The following is a 17,256-nucleotide window of genomic DNA, read 5'->3' as shown; positions in this document are numbered from 1 at the left end:
GAGTTGGGCATCCTTACCTGGTAACACTATAATAAATTTATACCAGCAAAACAGGATTTTTATATTTTGTCAAGTTCAAAGTCGCATTAACAAAAGTTACAAAATGTTTCTGACTATTCATTTTCTTTTTTTTCCTGACCACTGTAATTTGTAAACCCAATTCTTTTTTTTTTAATCTCCTTTATTCAACTATAATCTATAAATGAGGTGGATGTATTTTAATGCGATGTTATATTTGTACATTATTTATTTGGGAAAAACTACTATGGGTTCTGAAAACTGATAATTTTATTTTACAGTAGCATCCCACATATCTGACCTCTGTATATCCAACCAATACAGTACAGTACTGTAGCTCAATATGTACTTGCATGCTTAAACTTATCTGTGCATTGAATCACCAAAATTGATTGTCATATCAGGAGAAGTACATATAGTACTGAGTCTTACATATGTATAGTCGAGCAGTTATAGCAAGGTGCTTGTGTGGGGGAGTAGATGTAAGACTGTAAAATAGAGGAAAAAGTGCCTTGCTAGAACAGCTCTGCTATACACGGGATAAAAATTGGTTTTAATTTAACCAGCACAGTTCAGTAGTGCATGTTTATCCTTAACCATATAATCATATTGATAAATGTTGCTGTTACCACGAATTTTGCATGTAGGCTATTGAATCTTTATTATTACTTTTTATTGTGTTTGTTCACTAATGGCTACTCAAAAACGAAAATGTATAGTGTGTGTATTGCAACAGAAGCTTCAAGTGCTTAAACGAATTGATAAGAGTGAGTCTATGCAAACATTTTCTTTAGATCCGGGAGTCGGCATTACCACAGTTAAAGATAGGAGGAAAAACAGAAAATCCTGGAAGTACATACACTGACTCTTGAAGGAGATGTGCTAAAAAACCGAAAAATGCTGAGAAAGCCTAAGTTGGAACTTTTAGAGAGTACATTATGACTTTGGTTCTGCTGGATGCTTCTTTATCTGAACCCATTATAAAAGAAAAAAAAAAAATGGTTTGTAAAGAGACTGAAGGGAAAGATGAAAAATGCTCAGCAATTGAGGGATGGCTTAATAGGTGGAAGAAGCATCATGGAATTAAACAAGTTGCCATTGTTGAAGGAAAAATTGTCAGTTGCTGCCACTGCAAATGAATTTCTGGTCAAATTTAAAAAGCTAGTTGAAGAAAACAATGAAATCCAACCAATTGTACAATTGATGGGAAGGGTGAAATTACAAAATGCCTTGAGAACTTTTGTGTCAAAATTTTAAAATGTTTCTGGTACCAAGTTGGCAAAGAATAAAATTTCAATTGTTTTAAGCAACAATGCTGATGAAAATCATAAATTGCCATTATTTGTTATTGGGGAGTCCAAAAGCCTAAAGAATATTAGCATGTCTTCACTGCTTGTTTATGATCGATTCTGGTGCATGCTGCAATCTTTTTGAGAACTGGTTTTACATTGAATTTGTACTGTTAGTTGAAAAGAATTTAAAATCAAAAACTCTGCTACCAAAAGCATTTTTCTTCTTTTGGATAATGCACCAAGTCACCAAATGAAAATGAATTACAAAAAGGTGAAATTAAAACCAATATTTCTACCAGTTCATGTCGCACTTCTCATCCAACTTATGAATCAGGGCAATATTGCATGGTTGAAAAAATGGTACAGTAAAGTCTTTTTTTCTCTTCAGTCATTTGACTGGTTTGGTTTGATGCAACCCTCCAAGATTCCCTATCTAGTGCCAGTCGTTTTATTTCGGTGTACTCCCTACATCCTATGTCCCTAACAATTTGTTTTACATATTCTAAACTTTGCCTACCTGCACAATTTTTCCCATCTACCTGTCCCTCCATTATCAAAGCGTCTATTCCAGGGTGCCTTAAGATGTGGCCTATAAGTCTTCTCTTCTTTTAGCTATATTTTTCTAAATGCTTCTTTCTTCATCACTTTGTCACAACACCTCTTTGCTACTATGTCTACCAATCTGATTTTTAACATTCTCCTATAGCATCACATTTCAAAAGCTTCTAATCTTTTCTTCTCAGGTATTCTGATCTTTCAAGTTTCACTTCCATATAAAGCTATGCTCCAAACATATACTTTCAAAAATGCTTTCCTGATGTTTAAATTAATTTTTGATCTAAGCAAATTATATTTCTGACTGAAAGCTCGTTTCGCCTTTGCTATTAGGCATTTTATATTGCTCCTACATCTATTTTTTAGTAATTCTACTTCCCAATTTCATGCTATTTTTATATTCAGTGGTCCATCTACTTTATTTCTACTATATTTCATTTTGTTCTTGTTCATTTTCATGTGGTAGTTCTTGCATAGGACTTCATGCCATTTGTTGTTTCTTCCAAATTTTTTTTACACTTACTAGAATTAACATATCATCAGCAAATCACAGCATCGTTTATACTTTCATCTTGCACTGTTACTGTGGATCTAAACTGTTCTTTAACATCATATGTACTGTTGAAAGTATATTGAATCCATCCTTGAAAAAACAGGAGAGCTGACTTTTTTCAAGCAATGAAAGTAATAAAATTAAAGATGCAATTTACAGGGTTGCAGAAGCCTGAATGGAAATGACTGAAAAAACATGAAAAAAAAATCATGGGGATACTAAGGCTAAAAAACAATATTTCCACAGAAAATAAAGCCAGTGATGACATAAAGACAGTGGTCCTAGACGTACAAGGTATACATCCTGATATTGAGCACAGGGACATAATGTGATGGGTTGCTGGACATTACGATGAGGCTAACACTAATGAAGAATTGAACAATGATTAGATAATTGTACAACACTATCTGAATGATGACAACAGTGAAAACACCCCGATTACCAAGGTTTCTCACACAGACGCCAAGCATTGCATTCTCAATACAGTGTTTAGAATAGCACTCAAAATTCAATGCCTATGGATATTTTATGGGCAAAGAAGAGGAGATGTACCAGCCAAGTACAGGATGTCAATTTTAAAAACATAAAAATTAAAGACTTTCCATTTACAATAAATCTGTTTTGATGTACAGTTACTTTTTTATTACACTAATTGGCCATAACTGAGATAAAGAATTAATAGGTAGTGTTTTTTTAAAAATCATCATACAGTAATATATAAACTGTAGTTCGCTTTTATTATAATTTTTACTTCCTTGTATGAAGTAAAGGAAGTATTGTGATTGCAAAAAATTTTGGTTTTCAGATTTCAATGAAAATATCCATTTTGATCATCCTGAATTCATTTTGACTAGTTTCGGCATGACATCTATATGCGTGTATCTTGCATAACTGAAAAACGGTTAGCTGTAGGATGTAGAAATTTTGGATTTATGACTTTTGTAACATCTAGTTATGCACCTCCCCTTTTGATTGCAATCGACTGAACCAAAAGTGTCTAAAAATAGCCCAAGATCCAAAAAATTTGGATTTTGGACTTCTTCTTAACTGCAGTAAGCCCTCATTGAGAGCTTTTCAGCGATATATCAGAATTGGTACTTATTTTCAATGGTTCCAGAGTTCCAGCCAAATGAAATGAAATTTTAATTAATGAAATATTTGGATCTTACAAGGGGAATACACTTGGTTCAAATCTAACTTCATCTCTAATGAAATTAAATATTTCTTCCTGTAGTTACGAAATTGAAATGGCATAATAGATCCTGTTGTTAAATTTTTTTGCATTTTAATAATGATTTTTTTTCTTGTCACAATACAAACTCTTTTATTCAGACCATTGCTTGGTCCCCTGAGTGATAGATAAACAGGGTTCTACTGCATTACCATTTAACTATTAATTAATTTTTTATGTTAATATTTCCGGTAAATATTCTTGAATTTCAGTGAAAATACTTGAAATATCATGATGTTAGCCTTTGTATCATTACACCATAAATATCTTATACCAGGAATAAATTCTTCAAATCAGCTATATAGGTAAAATGTAATTATTTTCCTATAAAATCTTCCCCTTAAATTGTCTGGAAAAGGCTTCAAAAGGAACAACTGATGAACTTCTCTTACAAGAGAATCATCAATATATCTCCAATTTTTTGAACAGAAAGCCTTAAACATATTTTACAAAAGTAAGCGAGTGAAATTTTAAAATAATAATTATATAAGGTTATAGTATATATGCTTTTTTAAAATAATAATTATGTTTTGAAGAAACTATTATCATTTGTGAAAGTGTGTAAACCGTAAATTTTAAAGTTTCACCTTTTCCAACTTGTGTTTGTAACTTCAGACTCAAAATATACATGACTAGGATCAAACTTATTTAAGTAATAATGAATTCCTCAAGTATTACATAACATTTATATATTTAATTTACAGTAATTCTAACAGTATACAACCAAATGCTTTATGTATTTTAAATGCTTTTCCTCTATGTACGTATTGTCACATCACATGCTTCCTGACAAACAAGTCAAATCAATTTATTATGTTAAGTTTAGTGTTGCAAATTTTTATTAAGCTTGTTTGTGGAAGAGATTTATAAATTGGTTATGATTTTTTTTCTATTTAATGTGCATTTATCTTTTTTACTTATCTTTCTATATTATTTCAATATCCACACAGAATAGTTTGGAACTAAAATCCTCATGAATAGAGAAGTTACTGTCTTTTATTTTTTTTTTTTGTATAAATTTAGTGACCACATTTTTCTAAAATAAAACAAAAATAAACAAATTGTTGGGTAAAGTTAACAAAAAAAAAAAAAAAAAACAGCTCGTATTTGCCAAAAGAAATTGGACTTTAATTAGAAAGAAAACAAATGAGCATAAGTTAAATCATAACCTTAAATTAAATGAAATTAACATAACTTAATGATACTTAATAAATATCAGCTGAATCAACATATGAACAATGATATTAAAATGAGAGAATACATGAATATACATTTTTCAAATATCATTTTGAAAATCTACAAATTAACAAAGCCTGAAAACAAGAGAACATAAAAAACCTTATTTATAATTAGATACTTATAAACGTAACATCAATAAAAATAGTGTAACTGGAAAGCTGTTGCGTTACTGATATATACTGTAATATGAAAATTAACAAAGAACAGATGTCCTTAACTTAGAAAAATAAATTACAATAATTTCAGTACAAAAAAGAGTTAATTACAATATAATCACATTAAAATAAGTAATAATATATAAATAGAGTTCATTTTGGTAAATAAGCATTCTTCAATATATAAATTACAAAGTCCTAACACATAACTGCACATCAGGAGTAATTTGCTTTAGGTTAATTTACGAGAAGTATTATGAATACAGTTCATGAGTAGAAAAGGATTAATCTCGGCGATTAACAAGTACAAGATTAAATTATAGAGTTAATTACAATAACAACAGATTGTAATAATTAAGCACGTAAAATAGGTAAGCCACCTATCGTGACTGCACTTAAGTGAATAAATGGTTTTTTAAATTAAACTTGAAATTGAAAGGCATAAGGTACGATAAACTGAATGTTCCACAAATATTAATGATAAAATAACTGTTTAACGTAATAAATAATGAAAATTGAACTTGCCTGTAGCACACAAATATTAGCAAGAGACGAACTCGTGAATGAAGGTAAATGAATACATACAGTAATCCTGGGCGTAGTCTGCAATGGTGTATCAGGAATGCAGGGGTGAGATGTGGTTTAGAGGTTGAGCAGGACGTGGCGTCTCAAAAATGTAGCAACGAGTTTGGAGAGATTCTGCATAGATGAAAATGTAATCAGCAGCTCGAGAAGATTCGGAGTCGATAGAATTGGCAGTATGTAGTGATTGAAACACTTTCCACAGAGACGTAATATAGTGAATTTGAAGAATAACTTAACAAAGAAACGAGGCAAAACAAAAACATAGAGATCGGTGAAATCACGAAACACTGGCGAGTAGAACTAGAGAAAATTTCGACAGAGAAATACCGCAACATTTATAAGAGTATGAAGACGACGAAAGTATTAACATTATACGAGAGAGATAGAACATCGAAGCCTGGTCCTCCAGACTTGGAGGACCAGGATCCGCACAGCGTGAAAGTCAGGACTAGAATGACCAAAGCTGGCGTGGTGAGAAGTAGGGGAAGCGAACAAAGCAATGGACAGAAGAGTGTGTGTGTGTGTGTGTGTGTGTGTGTTGACAACAAGAGTAGTGTCTAAGTGTTAGTATGAGAACGATTAGAGAAAACGTGTGGAATTAGGGAACGAAGACATAACAAAAATAATTTACAAGCAAGCAGACCACTAAAGAATTACGTAAGATTGATAAAATAAATTTTGAATACTTAAGTGAAGAAATGACATCAGGGCAGACAAAGAGAAATAGACTTCTAGGAACTATGACAATATTGAAATTGGTTGAGAATAAAAAATACTTAAGAATAATATATATATTAAGACTAAACAGCAATAAATAATGCGAGATATGAAATACGTTGACACCAATACAATGATGCAATCAGCAAGTCAAACTGGAGACTGAGAGAAATTGATATCGAAAACAAACCCAAACAACCTATTTTAAAATACACGTATGATAAGCCTTACAAAAATGCAAAATATATTTACCAAGCATGTAAACTACAAGACTCGACCATAACCTTGAATTCATTAGAATAAAACAACTTTACGCAACGGCGTAAACACAAATAATCCATTAATGTGTAGAAAGCTGCAATTTGTAAACTTAGTAAGTTAACTTAATCTTCTACTTCAAAAATTGAAATAAAAGTTATGTCAAAATATCCTTATCTATAATTATGCTGTCCTATTTATAATGTAATAAAACCAAAATTGTGTGTAATTCAATTTTATTATAAGTCAAATTACTGGTATGGGGGAGCAGTGCATTTTTTGTTTTAGATAAATTTTTTATTTACTGTATGCATTACTGTTGCAGGCCTTAATTTGCTTGATGGATAAGAAAACTGGTCAAAAATCAAAGACGAGGCCTAGATTTGTTAAACAAGATCAAGTAGCCATCATGAGGATAGAGTGCGCTGGTATTATATGCCTTGAACCCTTTAAACTTTTCCCACAAATGGGCCGATTTACACTCAGGGATGAAGGTAAGGTTTTCTGGTTTTGGTTTAATTTTCAATAAGTAAATTGTTACATAAATTTTGTGTCTTTATCTGTAACAATTATCTCGCTGGATAATTGAATCTGGTTTCAGCATTTTTTTTTCTACTTAAAAGTTTTACTTTTTTATCTAAGTTAACCTCAATTGTAAGTTTCAAAGTTTTCTTTCAACTTGTTTGATTTTTTTTTTTTTTACCAAAAATTGAGTTACTGTAGGTAAATTAAACTTTTCTATAATTAAATCAAATACAATCACATGGGTTGTAAAGATTACACATACATACTGTGAATGCAGGTATGCAACTGGCATGTTCCTAAAGGAATCTTTAATTTACAAGAATCTATTTTGTGTAACCTACTGATTGGAATCTTATATCAGTAGCTGTAAATGTTAAAATTATATAAATTAGATTATACATACTGGTGTGTAATATTTACAAAAAAGGGGAAATTACATCAGACATCAAAAAATGTTATTGTCATGGTACCAAATAAGGCAGGAGCAGATAAATGTGAAGAATACAGAACAATTAGCATAACTACTGATACAACAAAAATTTTAACTACAATTTTGTACAGAATAATTGAGAGGAGACTGGAAGAAGTGTTAGAAGACCAATTTGGTGTTTCAGGAAAAGTATAGAGGGACAAGGAAAGTTCAGATTAATAGTAGAAGGAAAGATTAAAAAAAAAAAAGGCATTTGATAATGTAGACTGGAATAAAATGTTAGCATTTAAAAAAATTTAGGGTTCAAGTAGAGATAGAAGAACAATTACTAACATTACAGTAACCAAACTGCAACTAATAATCAAAGAGCATAAGAAAGAAGCAGTAATAAAGGGAGCCTGACAAGAATGTTCCTTACCCCGTTACTTTTTAATCTTTACACAGAACTAGCAGTTAATGATGTTAAAGAACAGTTTAGATCCGTAATAACAGTGAAAAGTGAATCGTAGCATAAAGATACTATGATTTGCTGATGATGTAATTCTAGCTGAGAATAAAAAAGATGTAGAAGAAACAATGAATGGCATGGATTAAGTCCTATGTAAGAACTACCACATGAAAATAAACAAAATGTAGTAGAAATTAAGTAGATTGACCACTGAATATAAAAATAGGTCGAGAAAGACTATGGAGGTAGAAGAATTTCGTTATTTAGGAAGTAGAATTACTAAAGATGGACGAATTACTGAAGATGGAGGGATATATAAAATGCTGAGTAGCACATGTATAACGAACTTTCAGTCAGAAATACAATTTGCTTACACAAAAAGCATTTTTGAAAATATATCTTTGGAGCATAGCTTTAAATGGAAGTGAAAGAAACTTGGACGATCAGAGTATCTGAGAAGAAAACAGAAGCTTTTGAAATGTGGTGCTGTAGGAGAATGTAAAAAAATCAAATTGGTGGATAAAGTGACAAATGAAGAGGTGTTGAGGCAAATTGATGAAGAAAGAAACATTTAGAAAAATATAGGTAAAAGGAAGAGACAGACTTAAAGGCCACATCTTAAGGCATCCTGGAATAGTCGTTTTGATATTGGAGGGGCAGGTAGATGGGAAAAATTGTGCAGGGAGGCAATGTTTGCAATATGCAAAATAAATTGTTAGGGATGTAGGAGTATACCAAAATGAATTGACTGGCATTAGATAGGAAATCTTGGAGAGCTGCATCAAACCAGTTAAATGACTGAAAGAAAAAAAAAACGGTGAAGACATTTTTAAAAACCTTAAACTTCAGTAATTGTACAATGCTCGTTTGAGAACTGCATGTCTTCATGTATTATGAATAGACATTCCACATTAATAACGTTAGTGTTTTTTAAAATAACCTACAGTGCAGTATGTATTGTAATGTTCTCAAGAGTAAGCCTTTCTTGTACATAAAAAAAATACTTGTAAACATTGAACATAATTAAAAATTTAGAAATGAGTAATTATTTTTTTATAGCCCTTAATCCTACAGGCTGTCGAAACTTAACGATTAATATAATGTCAAACTTACAGCAATAACGCCTAAAAAAACAATATATAATTCAGTATATACTTGTTCATTAGGTTAAACTACAAAATCAAAAACAATTTTTTTTGTTGATAAATACTGTATAAACTTACCTTACATTATTAATATTTTTCTGCTATTATTATTCTATTAATATTATTATATTTGATTTTAACTGTTACAGGTAAAACTATTGCTATAGGTAAAGTATTGAAAGTTTTAGAAACTAAAATACCTCCACCAGTACAGAAGTAAATTAATTAATTAACGAATGAGTGTAAAAAGAAAAAAGTATGTGCGATAAAATAAAAATGAAAATTAAAATATGGAAAAGAGCAGAGAACGGGCGTCAAAATGATTTAAAGTATGACTTATGAATTAGTATACAAATAAAATAAAAAAAAATAAATGAATGCAGATAAAATGAAAAGAAAATATTATGTGATTAAAAATGTATATTAAATATTAAAATAACTTATGTGGTGTAGTGTGCAGCAGCGTGTCCAAAACAAGTGAAGGTTTTAAAAAGAGCCCATGAATCAAGAGAACTTTCATTATAGTAAAGAAAATGCAGTGTTTTTTATCTTTTTTTTTAAATTTTTTGTTTTTAAATGAAATACTATAATTGTAATATTGAAGATAATTGTATATTTATATAATAATGTTGGTTACTTATTTACAGCAAATGTATTAAAAAGAGCAAACATTCGAAAATATAAAAGTTTATAAATGCATGCATGCTACACACATTTAATTATATGTGCATGTATATACGTTATTTTGATTGATTAAAAAGAGTGTGGATGAGTAAGATGTTACGTTTTTTGCTTATCTACTCATTTCATGGTTGTTCATTATTTATTATTATTATTATTACTGATAAATATATATTAAATAATAAGGTAAACATTTGTTTTTATTATTTATTGAAATAATAAATTGAAACTATATGAAACGGTACTCTTAATTTTTTTTAAAATTATTATTAAGGAAAAATAAAATAAATTTAAAATCAGTTATGTGTAAAGTCTGTTTGGTTTTCTAATTTTTGGAGAACATTTTGGTAAAATTGCATGCAATTTTTTATTGGATGTTGTGTTATTTTATCGAGTATATATATACCTCAAGACAAACATGAATTCAAAGCTATAAAGTCAGCTTGATATATAGAATATCATGAACTTAGTACATTTTTATTAATGTTTTCACAAATTGTTGCAACATTTTTCTTCTTGATTTCATAATTTTGTATTTACTATATTCAGCTTATTAATTCCTTATTAAGTGTTCAAATTTAAATGATTCAAATTTATTGACATTTTAAAGGATGCATTCATTTTGCATTAACAAAAGTCGCTTTTTCTTATAGAACTAATAGATTAAGTTTTGTCCTGGTCTGGTGTACTGAGCATTCCTCTTTGATTGCATTTTATGGAGGAATTATCTACACTTACTGAAATGCTTCTAGTTTGTTAAAACGAAATTCCTTAAAAAAATTATTTACAAAAAACTGAAAAATTTTAAGTGAGAAAAAGCCAAATTAGATTTATACTTTTAATGTTTTTATTACGTAAATTTCAATTTTTAAAATTATTATTATAAATATTAGTAAGTAACTTTTTCCAAGAGATTATAAATGTGTACTTATTTCATTCTGTTCAAAAAACTATTTACAGTAGAGTATTGAGCAACTCTACACTCATTGTGGTTTGATACTGAAATAATATTATTTACATTTGTACAGGAAATGTAACTTTGTTAAAAACAAAAAATTGTACTTCTAATATTATCAAGAAAGGGGAAATTATCAAGTAAGATACATTTAACATACAAGAACAGTATGTATCGGATAAAGATTTTAAAATTATATAAAAAAGGAAAGTGTAGGTTATGCTAGGATAAAGTTAAAATTTGCTATATGTAAGCTAATTAAGAAAATCAGTGAGGAAATCTAACAATGTCTAAAAACCATTGCTGCACAACATTAAGCCCAAAATAAGCAAATTAAATGTTGATATTTTATAGTTTTATACAAACCTCGTTGGTAAAAATTTCATAGGTTTCTAGTAATAAAATTAACAGCTCTATTTCAACAGAATCTCAAAACCAGATAAAAATCAGCTCATTTAGGATTGTTAACAGTTTGCAAGGGTATAAACAAATAGTTTACATTTTAACTTATTCAGAATCTCTAAGAGATAACACGTATTTGTTTTCAGCAGTTCAAACCATGGAAACTAATAGTGCAAAATCACTTTTCATGAATTTTTTGTTATCATTTTTTAAAAGCGATGTCTTACTGAAATATCCTAGTCTTTCTCCATTGCTCCAGACACCCCTCCCTGGTTTCTTCCCCAGTACTCTTTCTTTAAATGCATTTATTAAGAATTGATTGTCATATGCCTGATCAATTTTGTGTCTAATCCATTTTAAAAGCACTTGTTCATAAAAAAAGCTTCTATTCACCCAGCACGTTCTCATTAATTTCCTCCAGATCCACATTTGCACTGCCTGAAGCCTTTTCCTTTCTGTTTTCTCAAGGGTCCACTTCTCACATCCATACATTAACATATCACACAAATGTTCTAACAAACATTTTTTAACCTTGGGAGTCAGGAATCTCATTTTTTTATAGACATTAATTATAGATAAAATGATTCTAATAATGTTGCACGATGACCTATCAGCAATTTATGCATGTGAACAGGTAACAGCTGAAGATTAAAATTTATAATAAAGAATAGTACAGTAGCAACTTATTGTAATTAAATTCAGAAGTTTTATTGTTTACGAACAATTAATTTTTTTTAATGAATTTTTTAGTGCCTGTATACAATAGAATCTATGTACTATATCGGTTGTCTGGTTCATCATGGTCTGAAAATATTGAAAAATTCTCCTAGTAAACAATTGCTTTCACATTGGTAAATTATTAAGAACAAAGTTCTTTATTCCAGGTGACTGAAATTTTTAAAAGGACTATTTTTTACCATAAAGAAAAAAAGATTAACAATAAATAGTTTGACTATTCAAATTATTTTAATACTTTTTAGAAAATTTTTACATTCCCTAATTTACAGTAAAAATTAAGCCAGAAAGAGAGATGATATTTGGTTACTAATGATGAATTTGATAAAAATTAATATGACATGCCTACTCAAAGTTACAAAAAAAACCACCCAAGCTTTTGTCGTGTTGCACAAGTCAACAAATTATAAACATATTTCTGGTCTACACGGAAAATGATTTTCAGATTTAAGGTAGTCAGTTATAAAAAAGGTAGTTTTTTATAGCCTTTTTCTTTAAAAAAATTTTTTCACATACCATTTGCATAATTATAAAAGTACTTCATTTTATATTTCATTTAATTAGCAGACATGAAAAAAATTACTTTGTTGCATTTTGTACTCATTAATATACTTTCTGCTTAAATAATAGTAGTTATTACTGTGTTTTAAGACACTGTGGGTCTTATTCTGTATTACAGGGATGTACGTAAACTGAAAACAAAGCAACATTTACACTGTGTGTATATATATGTTGCATATATATATATATTTTTTTTTTATATATCATTTCAGTAGGATTTGGAACAAAATATTCCCTGGTTAAGTAATTTTATCAAAAGAATTTTGATAGCTTTTTATGTTCTTCATTTGATTTACATTTATCTTTGGCAAGGTTCAAGAATTATTTTATCTTGTAGTTGTCACCTTATTATTAAAAATGTTAACCCCTCTTTTTAAGTATACATGAATTTCTCAGTTCACATTTTAATTTTATATACATGGTAACATAATGGTTATGGTTGTGCTTTGTTTGCTACTGTTTATTCCACCTTTTATTGTAATTTTTCATTTTGCTCTTCTGGTTTGTTAAACTAGTGTATATAATAGTCTGCTCAACAATCATACTAATATTTAAATATTCAGTTAGGGTGAGTTTTCTTTAGTCTTGTATTTTGTACAATTAATTTTCATTTCTGCTCCTTTTGCTTTTATTTTATTAACTTACATTTTTATATTGTTTAATTTATTAGTTTCTATTTTGTTGTATTGATAGAGATTTGAATTGCTAACATATATTTATATAAATAAATAAAGATATTATTATATTGCTCAGTATTTCTACAATACAACTAGTATATTATAAAAGTTAGTAATTTAAAGTGCAGAAAGATATTCTTCGACAGCTTTTAATACATAGCTCAGGAAAAATGCCAGAATGAATGTTTAAATTAAGCACATAATGATAACAATGCAGTTTTCAATCTTACACTACAGAACAGACAAAAAAAATACAAAAAGTAAGTACAAAATTAAACATACACCATGGATGTTGCTCAACCATCTAATACATTACATTTGTTAAGTGAGTGGAGATGTATAGTAGACAAATGTAAAAATGATTTATTGAAATGGTATATAGTAAAACCTTATATGAAACAATTCAGGTGAACTATATTAAATAGGTGTAATTTTTTTATAGAAAGACATTCAATAAATTATTCACAAGTAAAAAATATAAATGCATTTTGTTAAAAAAAAAGCATTTTATACCAGGCTATTTTTATCCAGGTTTATATAACAATGTATGTTCCAATTTGCATTGGAGACTTAATATTGTTTTTAATCATTGTATGTAAAGACATGTGTTGTTAATATTAAACAAATATTAATTAAACTGCATAATTAATTAAATTAATTTAAATGATTGACATCACAATTGAATCATATTTGTTTTGCATTTATTTACATATGCAATAAATCTCTGCTTTCTTAGGGATATCGTTGCATTAGGTTATTACTCAAACTGGCTTAACACTCAAAAAATTGAAAAGATTAGAAGAGTAGGTATACTCAGTACAGCATCTACCAAACAGAATCAATTTTAATATCAAAACAGTTTTACTGAAATAAATGGTCAAAGTAAAAAGTTCCTTTAATAAAATTATAAAAATTCAACTAATTAAATGTAATAAAATACATTGTTTTGTTTTATTCAAAAAGAAATAACTTCATTTTAAAACATAATTAAATATTTATTATGTTAACAATCTTAATATGTATCAGAAATATGTTCCTCTTTTTTCATATCTGTACACATATTGGAGAGAACTGATGACTGTATATGAATTTTGTTTTAGTAGAAATTTAAATTTATTTCTCTTGCTTGTTATATTAGGAAAAAATACTCATTTTATGAATAAAAATGACATCACTAAATAAATATTTTTAAAAAAATATATATTTTATAACACATAATTTTTTTTATAAGTTAATTTATTATTTTATGTAACCGTAATTAATGCGCGTGCATGCAATACAGTTCAATTATGGTTATATAATTTGTTGTGGTTTTTACCTTGAAAATGTAAATATTATTATTTTTATTTCTATATATATATATAAATTGAATTATTGTTGTTATTAAAAGACAATTTATTTAATAAAATGATTTTAACTAACGTATTATTTTAATTTCTTTGAATTGTATTAATTTATTTTATTTTTATGTTAGGTTATAACTATTATAACAGTCTGAATTTAATTATAATTGTACGTTAATTATTATTTATGTTATTTAATGTAAGTTAAAAAATTATCGATTTTTTTTTAAGTTAAAAACATCAAGTTAGTTTATTTTATTATTAATTTGTAAAATTATTGTATCGGTAATAATAAATTTACTTTTTTTGGGGTTTCTAGATAATTACAATTATAGCTTAAAATACTGATGTGTACAATAATATAATAAACATGATACGATTTTGTTTATATATTTTTATTTTCACATTTATTGATTACACGTGTTGCAGTCATGCCCTATTTATCTGAAATAATATAGCCCAATCATTTTATAATATTGCAAATTGTGTAAAACATGCTGTATTGTTAACTATCTACTTTTATTCAACTCTTTTTGAAATTTTAAATAGCATTAACCCGGTCATTGCCCATTAATAAAATGCCAATCTCACATAGTGAAATTGCATCATGTTATTCTGGTAGTATAAATCTGTTAAAATTAGCACATTCAGTGCAGTGCAAAAAAAACAAGTATATTTGTTTTGTTATCCTTGAATCATATGTACATAAAAAATGGTAAAACTTGTTTTTAATGCATCACTTGTCTTGTGAATTACCTTTTTTTTTTCATATTTACCTCTTTATCATATTTATGTGATATATATTTGAAGCAAAATTTCTATTGAGAAAAAAATTGTTAATATTTGACTTCACTCTGTCTATGACTATACAGTGTGATAAAAGTCAAAATATTACTTCATAATATGTTTTTTATAAAAAAACAAAAAGATAAACTTTAAATAATAATCACAAGAAACGTGAGGACAAAATAAGCAATTTGAAAAAAAAATTGCCAGGGTGAGATATCCATGGACTGCTTTTAAAATACAGCATTGAAAAAAATTTGTGTAATGGCATGGCTGAACCAAAATAACAGCAAAATATATTATCACAGACATTTGTGTGTTAATGAGTCATTTGTGCTGGGATGTTAATCATAGTTATTTATGGCTTTCAGCATCTTGCCTTATTAAATATACTTTAATTTTCAAAATGTTATTTTCTAAAATAAACCAGTTGTTGAGATAGCTATTAATGGTTTACTGTATTACCTGGGGCTATTTAAATATAACACTAGCAACAGATATTATTTTTTAATATCAACTGTTTGGTTATTAGTCAATATTAATATGGATAAGTGTGGCTTGAAAGGAAACTGCATCGTATGTTGGTTATAGTGTTGTCAGGAACTTGTTTATAAACATATTGGAAAAAAACATACAGCATAGAATTGAAACAAGTTACATTTAAGGCTAGTTAAAAGACACAGTATTAAATTTTTTTCTTTATTGTATTTTTCCTTTTTTAATTGCATTATTATACCTTTTTGCTATTAGATTCTCTAACATTCAATTGTTAATTATGGTACAAATTTGTGTTCGGTGAAAGAATTAAAAAAAAAAAAAGTTTGTATTTTTTATTTTATTTACTAAACTAAATTTTAATGTTTATCTACACTTCATGTAAATGAGTGAAAATAACTTACAGTTGGAATGATCACAATTACAATTTTAATCCATTTTTTATGAATTTTAACAAAAGATTGTCTTGTTATACATTTTCCATTTTTTCAAGGAACATACATTATTGAAATGTAAATCAAGATTTTCAACAGACGAATTTTTTTAATTATGCATTTTCATTTGATACATGAAATTACAAAATAGGTTTTAGATCTCCTTTATTGAACCAAAGAAAAAATCACACACTAGTATAGTTTATCTTACCACTTGGGCACTATTGGTGTGAAACAAATGACAATAAATGGCTATTTATATGCATTCCATATTATTTTTTATCATTTATTCTTTTTAAATAAAATATTTGCTTATTTAGGACATTTGCATGAAATATATTACATTATCAAAACAATATACCTAATGAAACCACACATACAAAAATCTGCAATAGTTATTACTAGTCTACGATAATAATTTTTTAAAGTCTAAGATTAAATTCCATCTGTAACAGGTACATGGTTTCAGAATATAATGAAAATAATGTTTATTGAATCATAGAAATTCAAAGGCTAACAGATTGAATTTACTTTTATCCCTTGACTACATCTACTCACAATAAAAACTGGTTTTCACATTTGAATTTCTTGACAGAACTACTGTTGGAACAAGACTCTACCTCTTCTACTGTTAGAATCGCTCACTATCTCTACCTTTCATTTCAAACTTTACAAAAATTTAAATACTAGTTAGGCATTTTTCTCATGGAGTTTGCGAAAGAGAATACAAATAAAATTCAACATGAATATATAATCAGAAACATTCAGAAAGAAAATTATTAGTTTTCCAAGAAATTGTTGAGTTAGACCACCAACATTTAGAGTGTAAACTTGTGAAATGATGTACAGCACTACAATTAAGTTTAAATTTATGTATGAATCATAATTTTCATATTTATCATTAAATCTATGATAATTAAAGCAGATTAGTTATCCAATTTATATAATAATATTCTAATTACATATTTTATAAAAAGAAAAATTCAAGAAAATAATAATGATTTGCAACCAATTAAATTAACAGATAAAATTATTA

The 17,256-nt window shown here is 27.9% G+C and overlaps 1 protein-coding gene and 1 long non-coding RNA gene across 2 annotated transcripts in view; one reads left to right on the top strand and one right to left on the bottom strand.

Annotated features, from left to right (window-relative positions):
- The window catches only part of eRF3 (eukaryotic translation release factor 3), a 54,166-nt gene extending 39,271 nt beyond the window's left edge, over nucleotides 1-14,895 (top strand). Inside the window, exons 10-11 of the mRNA XM_075374907.1 lie at nucleotides 6,929-7,097; nucleotides 9,301-14,895. Coding sequence (XP_075231022.1) covers nucleotides 6,929-7,097; nucleotides 9,301-9,371 — 240 coding nt within the window. The 3' untranslated portion in view covers nucleotides 9,372-14,895. The remainder of the gene's footprint in view (nucleotides 1-6,928; nucleotides 7,098-9,300) is intronic.
- LOC142329939 (uncharacterized) lies at nucleotides 4,322-13,575 on the bottom strand. Its single transcript, XR_012757628.1, has 2 exons — nucleotides 13,445-13,575; nucleotides 4,322-4,685 (listed from the first exon to the last, which is right to left on the bottom strand). It is a non-coding gene; the product is annotated as an uncharacterized LOC142329939 (long non-coding RNA).
- Nucleotides 14,896-17,256: the final 2,361 nt, after the last annotated feature.

Source organism: Lycorma delicatula, chromosome 9, assembly GCF_047948215.1.
Source record: "Lycorma delicatula isolate Av1 chromosome 9, ASM4794821v1, whole genome shotgun sequence".
Lineage (NCBI taxonomy): Eukaryota > Metazoa > Arthropoda > Insecta > Hemiptera > Fulgoridae > Lycorma > Lycorma delicatula.
This window is presented reverse-complemented; position numbering and strand designations above follow the sequence as displayed.